Raw genomic sequence first — 12,424 nt, 5'->3', positions numbered from 1 at the left:
CCCCCCAGGAGCTGGGACCATCTGTTTGGGTTCTGTCTTGGTTTATTTAAAGCTTCTTCTGAAAGCCAAGTGTAAAACTTCTTTTTTTTTTCAGTTTCCTTTCCATGTAAGTTTCCAGTCCAACGTGCCTGGTCTGGCCATCGGGGGCCATGCTCGGTCCCAAAGCAGTCCCTGAGCTGCAACACCCGTGTCAGGGCCTGGCCCAACACCCTGTAGAAAGAGGGGTTTGTTGATGCCTGAAGGATCTGACCTGGTTCTGAAAGCTGAAGTGCTTGGAGACATCCTGGTGTCCAGGTGTGAGATACCTGAGTTACCTTCTGCAAGGATGCCCATGGGAAGTAACCCAAGCTGGACACGTGCACCCATGTCCCAGCTGGGAACAAATGAACCCTAAAGCCACCGAGTGCTGCAGTGACAGGCTGTAAGCTGGACCAGCTTACGTGGTTGGTTGGTCAGTCGTTCTGTTCCCCCAGTTTTTTCTTTTTACTTTTGCTTGTCATAGGCTGGAGTAGAGCCCAGCCTTGAGGTTGAATTTCTTTGTAATTCCATAAGCCATCTGCATGCCCACCCACCAGAGCGGGTTGCTGGTGTTGGCTCTCCTGGCTTTCTTTATTTTTTTTGCATTTTGAGTTCAATTAGTGCTAACTTTTTTGTTTTTTGTTCTTTTTTTTTAACTTGCAGTGCAAGCTTCACATAAAGCCTGTCGAGCCAAGGATGTTCCTGCATTCACCTGCTTTTGCAGTAATGTGTCTCTGCCATCTGTTTTCTTTTTATATTTTTTTTTCCATTTTTTAACATGAATAACTATTAACTCATCTAATAACATAGTGGGAACAAGAAGGAAGAGGGATTGGATACAGGACTGTATGTGATTGGAAGGTCAGGAGTGGGTGGAGGGATGAGATAATGATGATACCATGTATTTTTCTCACCAAAACCATCAGCAGTAAATTATTTTTGGCCCCCAGTTTGAACTGAGAGTCAGAGCTAGATGTCAGCAGCTCAGGTATTGACTGGCTCGGGCATCCTCAGTGCTGCTGGCTGCAGGAGCCCTGTGCTGAGGGAGCCCCTGGATTCACCAGCCCCAGGGAATGAGTGTGGCAGGAGTGTCCCAGCCAGCCCAGTCCAGGGCATGGCTAAAGGTGGAGTTCAGCCTGCCCCGCATTCCTTCAGGAGCCGGTGTGCTGCAGCAGCCCCAGTCCCGCTGCGGGGGAGAGGGAGGGGGGTGTGTGTGTAGATAACCACGTGTAACTGACCTTGCATGCCGTGACATTTGCATGATAATTTGTGTTAGTTCCTGTCTTGTGCTGTCTGCCCTGACCGTGGCTGGGTGTGCTGGCCTGTGCTGGCCTGGTTTTCCAGCCTCCCTTCCAGCTCAGCGGAGCAGCTGCAGCTGAACGCTGCGGCTGCCTCGGGGAAGGACCATTCCCAGCACCGCTCTCCCTCCACTACTTGCCTCAAACCTTTGGAACCTCCCTTAAAATCCTTCCTGGTTTCCAACAGGCGGGACCTTAGCAAGGCTTAGCAGCCCTTATGGAATCAAATGTCTGAGCAGGGGGGAGATAGAGCCTTCAGCGTCCTCTTGGATCTTCCAGGAGCATTCCTGCACAAACTTAAATACAGACTTGCAAGGTTGTGGAGTCCAGAATTCCAGGTCAAGGGAAAGAAGGTGCTTGGATGCACAGTCACTGCGCTGCCCCCCAGCCCTCCTGCAGCAGGAATAATGTCCCGTTCAGGTGTCCCTAGAGGAGACAAGGAGATGTAGGATAAGCCAGGCCCGCTGGCTGGCCAGTGCACAGTGGAAGTGGGTCTGTTTAACGTGTGTTTTCCATGCCATGGCTTTCGGACAGTCTTTCTCTTCCTTCCCATGAAGTGGCGAGCCGTGCTTAGCCTATGACTCCTGGATTTCTTCCTCTGCCAATGCACAGCCAGCAGTTCCTCTGCTCCTAGATTGGCAGTCTGCTGTTGCCTTCTTTGAAGCCCTCTTAGACAAAACTCTTCCTACTTGAGTCTCCCACTACAGCTGTTTGCTTGCTTCTGGATGAAATGCCTCTGGGGAGAAAAGAAAAGGCAGAATTATCCTTTTTTTAATCACTTTTTCCTCAAGTGTTGGATTGGGAAGTGCTTGGGGGTTAGCTTATGGGTTGTCTTGCTTTTTAACCCTCACTGCTTAAACATGGCGTTAGGAAGAGGATATCTAAATACCATGTCTTGGACAGACAGCAAAAATGGTTAAATAAGCTGGAAATAAAATAGTTGACCTTTTTATCCATTTTTTGGTGTTTTTTTAAAATTTTTGGTTGGTTGGTTGGGTTTTTTTTGTGTGGTTTTTTTTGGTGTGGTTTTTTTTCTTTAATTTTTTTTTTTTTTTTAATTTTTTTTTTTTTTAATTTTTTTTTCCCCCTCCTGGACTTGTCAACTATGCACTTTTTGTCAGGTTAAATAGGTTTGCTGCAGGGTTGTTTGGAAAAGTGAAATTCTGGTTCTTGTGGCTTCTGGCAAAGCCAGCTTTAAAACCTTGAGTTATGAAGAAAGAAGTTTGAGTTGTTTGCATGAGTTTTTTACAGTCACATCACATGCCCATCACCAAGTGCTCGTGGCAATATGCTTTGCTTCAGCTGTCTCTGTGCATGTCCTCTTTTTAATTACCAGTGTTTTGTGCCAAGTAGAAAACTTAATTTTAACACTTATTTCTCCTGCTTCATTTAACAGCCCTTCAAGGGATGTTTAGCAGGGGAAAGAAACTGAGTTGAGCTTTTCATTTTTGACAGAAAGCTGTGGCCAAGTGCTTTAGTGTCTTTTTGGTTGAGTTTTTCTCCAGCAGAGAACAAGCTGTGTTGGAGAAACTGGGAATAAACCACAAACTTGAAGATGTCCAAGGTACTGTTTTGGTTTTTTGCCAAAGGAGATGGTAATAACTTTTTTTCCCATCTTGAACCCCTGGGCCATGTTTAGCTTGTTCCTGCTGCACTTGTTGCTTTTCTTTCCCCATGCCTTTTTTCACAGTAGCCTCTGATGTGCATGGAGTGAATGATACGCTCAGGTCTGGCTGGATGTGCTTTCACCTTGCATGTAAGTACAGCAGTAAGAGACTGACCCTTCCTGCCTCGCTCCTGGCGGGACACCAGCTGTGCTTTTCTGGGACATTCTCCAAGTCCGCTTACTTGTGAATGGGGTGGTTAAAACTCCTCTAAAACTGCATGTTCCTGACAACAAGGTGGATTCCAGTCCTTAGGCTAATACAAAGGAGCAGGAAAGCACACTGAAACGTGCCTTTTCTGGGATGGTGGTGTTCCCAGGGCATGAAGCCAACCCCCAGAATGGAAAAGCAAAGACAGTCCAGGTCTCTGCGAGGGGCTGGGGCTGCTCTGTAGAGGGGAGCACATGTGGGTCTGGCAGGCAGTGGGAAAGGAGGAGATGGGTAAGGGTTTGCTTCCCCAGAACCTTCCGGGGGTCACACAGTTCCTTTCTGGGAGGGCAGTGAGTAGGAAGGTGCCCTTGGAGCTCGTGGTCGTGAAATGCATCATCTTGAAATGCATCTCCTGCGGTACCCCAGGAGTGGGGAAAGCAGGCACTGGCACCCACCCTGGGCTCCTCTCCAGCTGGAGAGCTGCCACTCCTGTCACCCCCTCCGTGTGCTTCTGACAGCTTGAAATCCCATCAGGGAGATTCGTGTCTCCCTGGAAGTACGTCCATGTTAAGCAGGGCCGATGTTTCTGCAGGCAGCTCTCCTTCTGCTTCTCCCAAGCCGTCCGAGTGCGGATGGAAATGTCTTTGTGTGTGTGCCCACATCGGGTCTGTCCATTTGACTCCAGTCCCCTTCTGTGTCCCTTCTCCAAGGGCCCGGGTTGCCTGTGCAGGGTGTGATAGCCGTGGCGCTCTCGCCAGCGTGTGCCAGCACGGAGCTCTACAAATATGAAGGGTTTTTTTAATTGCCAGAGAACAAAGCTGTGAACAGCGGTAGAAATCTTGTATTTGTATACATTTTTAATATCCTGATTGCCTTAAACCATAGATGTAGGACTTATTACCTTGCTATTGGAAAATAACCCATGTTTGTAACTAAACAATTGTGTAACCTACGTACAGTGTTAATGCAAATGATATGTATGCATCTGTTAGATATTGTCACTTTATTTGATGTTAAAATATTTCAGTTTTTGAATTACAGATGGAATAATAACCTTATAGCATAAGCTTAGTTATTTCTTGTATATGCTTCAGGTTACAGATCCAAATAGTGCCAACACTTGAAGTGGGGAGAGGAAATATATTTTTACCCAAAGCTTTGGTCTTTGCGTGGCGTTTTTGACGTTTGCTGTTACTGTTCTGTGGCGGGGTGACAGGAGGGTCACCTGTCAGCCTCTGCCTTCCCAGCAGGTTGTTCTGTGCCTTGGAGGTGCCTCCGTAGGTTTGTGCTGCTGTTTGTCAGTTGTTTCTTGTGGTGGTCATGAGCTTGTTCCCCACCTCAGCCAGTGTCCTGGGGAGCTCAGGCCTCTCCGATGGAGTTGGTGTGTGTGACACCTCCCCAGTGCATTCCTTCCGTCATGACTTACTTGAAAATGTTGTTCCTCTTTTGTTCTCCCCCTGCCCTCCCTTCTTCATTTCAATTCTGAACCTCTGTTTCTTTTCTCTTCTGTTTTTCTCTTTTTCTGTAGCTTCTTCTTTATGTAACCGTCACCTTGCCAAAGCCCCACACCCCCTCTCCCAGTGGACCGTAGGGCACTGGAAGAGCTGCAGATCCGGGCACCCCTGCCAGGAGAAGAGCCATCTCATTCCTCCATCACGTCTGCCCTCCTCTCCTTCCCCTTTGTTCCCACCCGTGCGTCTGAGGGTGTGCTGTGCTGTGTGTCTGTGCGGGATCTGCCCGCTCCCGCCGCGGCTCTGACGGCGTCCAGGCTTCCAGCACTGCCAGAGGGAGCGGCTGCTGGAGGGAGCTCGGCCACAATGTGACATCTGGGTCAGTTGGATTTTCTGCCTCTGTTCCGGTTTGGCCCAATTTAGAACTATATCCTCTGAGAGAAGGCAGGTCACCACCGCCCCTCCCCCACCAGTGTCAACCAAGGCATCATATTTTTGTGGTTCTCATGTACCAGGCCAACGAATCTACACAGTCCAAAATACACGGTTTACCCTGACCTCTACCTGGCTGGAGGCAGGGCCCCTCTATGCCTGGTTATCCCAAGATAACCCAAGAGTCACCCCAAGACAGCCTCCCTCCCCATTTCTTTTGCCATAACGTGCACACACTGCTGGTGACACACAGAACGACAGACTGGGGGTGTGCGTAGCTGGAGGATTTAATTTCTGCCTCAAGCCTGGCTGCTTTGGATACCACAGCTTCATCTCAAGGGCATCCCGTGCTCCTCTGGCATGGCTGGAAATCTCTCCGTAGACCTGGTGATGTTCTCAGTGTGTCGCTGTGTGAAGGGAGATGTCGCATCCTGTGGCACTGATGGAGCCTGTCCTGGACCTTAAGGCCTTACCTTGTGGCTGATGTGCCTCGCTATGAGCAAAGCAGGATTCTGGTTCTGTACAGCTGAGCTGCACTGGCTCGTACTTAGATCGAGGGCTTCGTTTTGTTTTCATGAAGCCTAATTAGTGATTATTTTTTTAACAGTCCTGAATGTGGGCGAGTTCTTAAAATTTCTGCCTGGTTTACTTTGGAAATGAACTCAGGCTAAGAGCTTGAGAAGTGCCAAAGGATTGCTTGAAGGTAAAAACAAAACCTCTAAATGTGTGTAGTGACCTCCAGCTGGTTTGGGATGGATGGAAAGAGGCAGCCTGAGCCTCTTGGGATCTTGTTTCGTGTAGAGTGATGTACATTTATTTTTAACCAAATACTAGTGATTTATTCTTTGCATCTGTGAACCTTAATCAAGAAATTCCCTTCCTTTAACCTGCTGTGGAAAAGGTACCGTGAGATGGTCTAGGTTTGGCCGCTGGCAAGCCGTGTGTGATGTGCCAGCTGCTGAGGTGCTCTGCTGAAATCTCCTGGGTTTTTTTCAGAAGCACAATATTTTGCAGCACTCTTCAGTGACAAGGGTCATCTCCCTCCAGTGAGGTGGAAGGAAAACTGCTTGTCCTGGAAACCTTTGCGACCAAAGAAGTGACTTTATAGATAACGCTCAGGAAGGTTATTGAGTGTTGGCCTCACATGTGCTGTACCCGTTTGCCTGGTATGTAGCTGGACTTGCTGACTGTTGCCCAGCCTGAAGGGCTTTGAATATTTGCACAAGTGTAGCTTAGGACAGCATTTGCAGTGATACCAAAACCAGAGCCTGCCCTGCTCTTGAGGCTGCAGGAGCCTCATGTGGTACTCAGTGCCTCCCACCAGATGGCCAGGTCTAAAACCTGTTCAGTTCAGCCTTCCGAGCACAAAGCAGGGTTGAGGCCATTGCCAGATAAAACCTTGGCCGTGTCTTCTTGCTCTGCACAATTCTGTGGGTGTTTGTCTTAACTAGGAACCACCACTTGCAGGATGTGCCCCAGGGCCACCCACCCCTACCAAAAAGCCATGCCTTGAGCTGCACATTTGCAGAAAAAATAGTGATTAACCATGCAGCCTGAAAATAGTGATTGACCTTGCAGCTGAGGGCTGCTGGGGCTCAGGGCACGCTGGTGCTCGAGCCACCCCTGTGCCTCATGCAGGCGAGTGTCCCCCTGGCCTGAGATTCTCTGCACACGAGGGTGGTCACTGTTGACTGAGAACATGCCTTGCCCATTAAATGCCCAGTTTAGTCTATCTTTTCTTCCAGTGGTGGCACCTGTACCAGTCTGCAGTGTCAGTGACCACTGCTGGGGGCCCGAGGGCCTTGCTGTGGGCTGTGCAGCCGTGGTAGCCTGCAGCTTGCCCAGGTACCCTGCTGGCTACTTGCCCAGCAGCCACCCCAGCCGCTGGATGGTTCCTTCTGTGAGACCCTGTTTCAGGGAGGGAATCCTCTCCTTATGCTTCTCTCAGTCCTTACACTTTTTTGTTGTTGTTACTTCTAAACTCGAAATGGAAATTTTTAAAAAGCTTAATATAAAGAGAAACAGATGGGCACAAGCCAAATGCCGACACTCACGCGGACTGCCTTTATTTTGCAGCTCTGTAGAGTTTTGCTGTGCTGGTGCCTTGAGTCCTGCTTGCAGCTCTGGACTTCGTGTCTCCAGAAGGACATAGCGGAGTTAGAGAAGGGCACTAATGGTAAATGGGATGGAGCAGCAGCCTGCCAGGTGAGGTGGCTCCGTTTGGAGAGGGGAGGGCCGAGGTGAGGGAGGAGCCAGCCGTGCTGTGAGCAGGAAGGTGGCAGCACATGTCCTCTAGAGGTCCCCTGCAGCCCAAATTTATTTGTGACTGTTAGAAAGCTCGATGGCGGTGCGTGCCGAACTGCCAGTCCCCAAATAAATCATCGCAGCTAGACTCAGCGGGCACTTAGCTCGAAGGGAATGGGCTCAAAACATGGAGTAGCTTTCTTTACTGAGCAGGTACTAAGCTTCCGGAGTTTGTTGGCCCAGGTTGTTGAGGTAGAAAGTGTCAGCAGAAGGTTTTGGGGCTGGTATAGGTTTTTTTTAAAGGTAAATTCAGGGAGAACAGCTCCATACGGAAAACAGTCACAATCCGTTGGTGGTGGATATGGGGCGGAGAGAAGGGAGCAGAAGGCACGGACACTGCCAGCGGTGTCTGTGGAACGAGGGCGGAGCTGCCAGAGGCCGGTGGGGGCTTTCCCACACCCTAGGGCTGGGAGAAGGGATGACGACGTGACCTTCAGCTGCTTCCTGCATGGCTGCAGCTGTTGGGGAAGAGGTGTCAGCGTGGGGAAGGGGCGGCTCAGAGAGGTTATTTGTCACCAGGTGTCCCCAGCAGAGCTGGGAAAGCCACTTCATCCACTCCCAGTTGAAAAGTCATGCTTTGGGCTTAACCCTTGCGTGGCTGCTGCAGAGGGTCTGTGCTCTCACGTCTGGAGAGCCAACCCGTCAGGGGCTCATGGAAACCCGGTGCTGCAGGGAGCAGCACAGTGTGTGAGGGTGAGCTGGGATTACAGCTAAAGGCTTGCCAACAAGCGGCAGTGCTCCGCTGGGATGTGGCTGCTGTGCCCTGGGGAGCTCCCTGGGCTTGGGGCACTGAGCAAAAGCACAATTGAGTTTGTGAATGCAGTGGTTTTATCCCAGTGCTCCTGAGGGAGAGATGCAGGGCTCCTGGCCTTCACTGCTCTGGGCCCCATGGGAGCACAGACCCTGTGTTGGCATCTTGGGCAGGTCTGTGATGTGAAACACTGGGGTGCTGTGAAGTTTGTGGGAAGGTCACATGGATGTGAGGAGTCAAGGGCATCAGGGAATCTTTTCCTGTGGGAAACAAGAAGCCCTGGCAGCGCTCCAGTACGGCCCTGTGTTCCAACAGTGGGAGCAGCATAGAAATCAGCCTGCTGCTGAAGGTGATGGGGGCCACGCAGGGTGGGGCAGGAGGGGACAACTGCTGCACTCGCTTCCAGGGAGGAGCAAAAACAAGGGGATGCTGCCGGGTGCCGCAGCCAGAGAGGTGCCCACAAGTGTCCAGGGCCTGTGTCAGGACAGACAGACAGACAGCAGGACACTGCAGAGGTGTCTCACCTGGACCAGGGACGAGCTTTGTGTCTGAGTCTTGTTGAGGTGGAGCTGCCTGGCACAAGGGAATTGAGGTGGGTTTGTGCACAGCACCAAGGAAATAAAATGTGTCTGTCTCCTTCTGCAGCCCACCGGGGCTGGGGCATGCCTGTGTTTGGGACTGGGGAGCAGGAAAGCTGCCTTGCAGCGAGGGAGACTGAGTCCTGCCTCCACAGGTGTTTGCTTCCCTGGGCTTGCCGAGTCGGCACTGTGGCTTGGCTGGCTCCAGGCAGCACAAGGCGGCCAGGAGGGGTTCTGGGCAATTTTGGGAGAGCCACAGTGATGCTGTTAATTGGGTTCATTTTGGAAGGCAGAGCTCTCCCCCAAAGGCTGGCACGAGCCAGGGCTGTGCCCAGTGTGCAGCGGTGCAGGACCTAGCCCTGTCCTTTGGCTTTGGGGAGCGGGAAATGGCGACAAGGACAGTGTTACCTTCCCAGAGTGATGCACAGCCATGGCTGCAGCACACCTGGGACAGCAAACTGCCCCAGCAGCACCTAAATCTCTCCTGAGGCGCAGCTCCCCTCCCTGCTGTGCCAGCCAGGCCGCTGCCAGCTGGCACAGGCTCCCTGTTGCCATGCCCATGCCAGCTCCTCTCCTTGTGTGCGTGTGTGATGGGAACAGGCTGTGATCCTCGCAAATGCCTGTGTGCTGGTGCTGCGAGCAGGGAAGGGGAAATGTGCCCTCAAACCTGGGGGGGAAGGAGCATGGGGAGGGGGAGAAGCCAGTGTGATTTTAACTTGAAAATATGTGTAACATGCCATGGGCTGGAAGCAGTGAGCCCCAGAACCGGGGATATCCTGCAGCGGCAGGGTGCTTTGCTGGAGGTGTGCTAGTGACACCCTGAGCCTGCTCAGCAGCCTGGCTTTGGAAAACTGAGCCGTGGGATGAGAAGGTCAGGGACTGGAAATACTCTAAGGATGGCAGGAAGGGCTGGAAGGGAAGGAAGACACACACCCTGCTGAGAAATGTGGTCTTGAGGGGGATTTTTTTGAGCCATGGCAGGAAGAAGCCGGAACCCAAGAGAAGGCTATTGTGGTGGACTGCTGCAGTTAAGATGGCACCTTGGAAGGCACAGGGCAGGAGGGGCTCCGGCACAGGGGGCATGGAGCAGCATCCCAGCCAGGCACTCCGCCTGGAAGGGCAGCAGCCCAGAGCAAGGAGCACCAGAGCTGGGACTAAAGCTGGAACTGCTGCAGAGGCAAGGAGTTCATGTTGGGTGGCTCCCCTGGCTGCCGAGCGCCTCTCATGTCACCTTTCCAAGGGTCTGGCACAGAGCAGCTCCCTGGCTGCCTCTGGTAAAACTGATCCAGGTCTCGGGTGAAAAGCACAACACCAGACTGGGAATCCAGGACAACTTTCTTTATTGCTACCAGAAGGCTTTCATCAGTACAATGGCTCTGGATACAATACCTTCCTCAGGGCTGTGGAGAGAGCTTACAGTCGGGACAGGGTGTTCTGAGAACAGGGTGTCACACGAAGGAGACGCGTTAAAGGTCTGACTCTTGGTTAGAAGTTACATGAACACAAAACTCGAGGGTCGGGGTGTTTTGTTTTGGTTCTGTGGCTGACAATGACACATGTTCCAAACCTCAGGCGTCCACAGCCACCCCAGCACCTCACCCAGCAGTGCTGGGAAATGTGCAGGGAAAACGAGGCTCTGCACAATTGAAGGGTGACACTTGATGGGAGAGAACCAAGCCTTGGTGAGAATCCACACTGAGTGCAACACAGCAAGGAAAAAATAGTTTTGGTTCTAGTGATACAAAACCCAGTAACTGCTTTCTATGTAGGGAAAGGCAACTGGTCTAACTGGGAGAAGTCTCTGCGCAAGGCACAGAGCACCTCCACACTCCTGTGGGAATTACTGAAGTGTGGGGCAGCTTGCAAGCATTGGTTTGGGTTTTTTTCCTGCCTAATCTCTTGTTTAAATCCAGTTTTTCAATATTCTCACATTTAAACACCCAAGTATGAACAAAAGAGGTTTTCTGTTTAGAAGGGCAAAAGAAAGCTGTGGTGGAGGTGGGGCAGGACAGAACGTCATGCATGAGACTGGCTGAGAACTAAAAGAGGAGGAAGCAGAAAAGGGAGCAGAGAGCAGGTGGGAATGGGATCAGAGAGGCATTAGTTGGCTGGGAAACCCGGAACAGCTCCACAGGGCTGATGTGAGCTCTCGGATGTGGAGAATGGGTTACAACACACAGGAGCAGAAAAACAGTGGAACCGACAACACTAGAAAGGAACAGGTTTTTGCTACTTTTTTTGTTTGGTTTTTGGGTCTTTTTTAGATTTTTATACTTTTTTGTGTTTTTAAGTGCTTAAATAGTGGAACTATAATTAGCCGCACAAGAAATAAAATTCAGAAAAGGGTTGGGATTTTTTTTCCTGGTTTTCTTTTGGCTCCCTTCAGTTCAGCCTGACAAGGTACGGCCCCTTCTCGCCCCGCTGAGGCCACGGGCTGCCAGGTCCCGTGGTGGCACTCGCAGCTACATGACAGACACCGGCTGCAGAGGCGGGCAAGGGGACACGCTGCCCTCCTGCCGTGAGACGTCGGCACCGCAAACAGAGCCCATGTTCTCCAGGGCCACTGCCTCCGGAGCCAGGTCTTCGTTGTAGAGGCGCTTGATGCCGTCGTAGAAGTCGTCCACTTCCATCTCTTCCACCTTGCGCTTGGCGGAGCCTGGCTTGCAGCCGCTGCCGGGGGCGGGCAGGTGCGGGTAGAGCGCGGCTGTACCTGTGACGGGCGCTTCTGGCCGGCCGTTGTCCTTGGAGAAACCCGGCCCTGGGACAGAGGAGGGCTGGCGGTGGAACGCTCCTCTGTTACAGGTCACCAGGGTCTGCTGGAGGGGACTGTAGACATATACAGAGTTGGGCAGCAGAGAAAGCTGCAGAGTGGAAAGGTGATGTGCCACGAGCTCCCGGCAGTGGATCAGCTGCGAGCTGTCCATCTGGAGGGGGAAGACAAGCAGAGGTACCGGCTGTTGTGGGATCACTGGCAGGGTGAGGAGAGGGCATGGGCTCCCAATGCCCCGGCCCCCTGTGTGCCTCACTTGCCAACAACATGCTGGACACAGGACCCCTACCACAGTGACTTCCACAGATACACCCCCTGCTCCTTCCTGCACCTCATGGGAATCATGGGGGAAGGCGGCAGAACTTTGAGGTATTAAAGGATTTCACTGCCTGTTTTTAGCAGCCGGAGTGTGTTCCCAGTACCTGCGAGGCTCCCTGTATGCTGTAATGAATAGCAGAGCCGCTAACGAGTTGAGTTTTTCCCTGGTGTGTTTCCTCCCTGGTGCAGCAAGGGCCTGTGTACATCGTAGCACACGGCTCCTCCTCATCACCCAGTGGATGTGGTCAGGACTGAGACCTGGCAGCACTGTCCCTACTGCTGTCCCTCTGGGCTGAGACCCAGCCATCCCCACACAAGTGGAACAGCAGGCAGCCATGGGCAGCAAGGAATCCCAGAACCCTGGCTGGCCTGGATCGCTGGAGCACCGAGCAGGATGCAGCACCGGTCCCTTCCCGCTCCGTGTGCCCTGCCCTCCTCACCTGTGCCTTCTGGAGCAGCTCGATGATGAGAGCCAGCCAGTCGGGGAGCAGCTTCTCCAGCTCCAGGCTGACGATGGCCAGCGCCAGCATGGAGCCCTTGAACTGCAGCAGCTGGAAACAGGCCATGCAGTGCAGCAGCTGCTTGGTGAGCGCCGCCACGTGCTGCGAGGGGCTCGGTGTGGGCAGCAGGGCCGGGAGCTGCGGCCTGCTGGACACCGCCACGGCGTGGAACTGCGGGACACAAGCACAG

At 52.3% G+C, this 12,424-nt stretch overlaps 2 protein-coding genes across 6 annotated transcripts in view; one reads left to right on the top strand and one right to left on the bottom strand.

Annotated features, from left to right (window-relative positions):
• Window positions 1-10,590, top strand: part of SEPTIN11 (septin 11) — a 51,115-nt gene extending 40,525 nt beyond the window's left edge. For 2 of the 4 annotated variants that reach the window (XM_032108104.1, XM_032108108.1), the window contains exon 10: window positions 682-4,285. In XM_032108104.1, coding sequence (XP_031963995.1) covers window positions 682-697 — 16 coding nt within the window. In that variant the 3' untranslated portion in view covers window positions 698-4,285. Of the gene's footprint in view, window positions 1-94; window positions 646-681; window positions 4,286-4,658 lie in introns of those variants that run through there. The other 2 variants (XM_032108106.1, XM_032108107.1) reach the window with 2 other exon arrangements.
• Window positions 9,970-12,424, bottom strand: part of CCNI (cyclin I) — a 23,706-nt gene continuing 21,251 nt past the window's right edge. The window contains exons 6-7 of one of the 2 annotated variants that reach the window (XM_032108109.1): window positions 12,175-12,405; window positions 9,970-11,570 (exon numbers count right to left, since the gene is read on the bottom strand). In XM_032108109.1, the coding sequence (XP_031964000.1) occupies window positions 11,109-11,570; window positions 12,175-12,405 (693 nt within the window). In that variant the 3' untranslated portion in view covers window positions 9,970-11,108. The remainder of the gene's footprint in view (window positions 11,571-12,174; window positions 12,406-12,424) is intronic. The other variant, XM_032108110.1, reaches the window with a different exon arrangement.

The sequence above is a fragment of the Corvus moneduloides genome, chromosome 5, assembly GCF_009650955.1.
Source record: "Corvus moneduloides isolate bCorMon1 chromosome 5, bCorMon1.pri, whole genome shotgun sequence".
Taxonomy (NCBI): domain Eukaryota; kingdom Metazoa; phylum Chordata; class Aves; order Passeriformes; family Corvidae; genus Corvus; species Corvus moneduloides.
The sequence above is the reverse complement of the archived record's forward strand: the minus strand, read 5'-3'. Positions and strand labels throughout refer to the sequence as shown.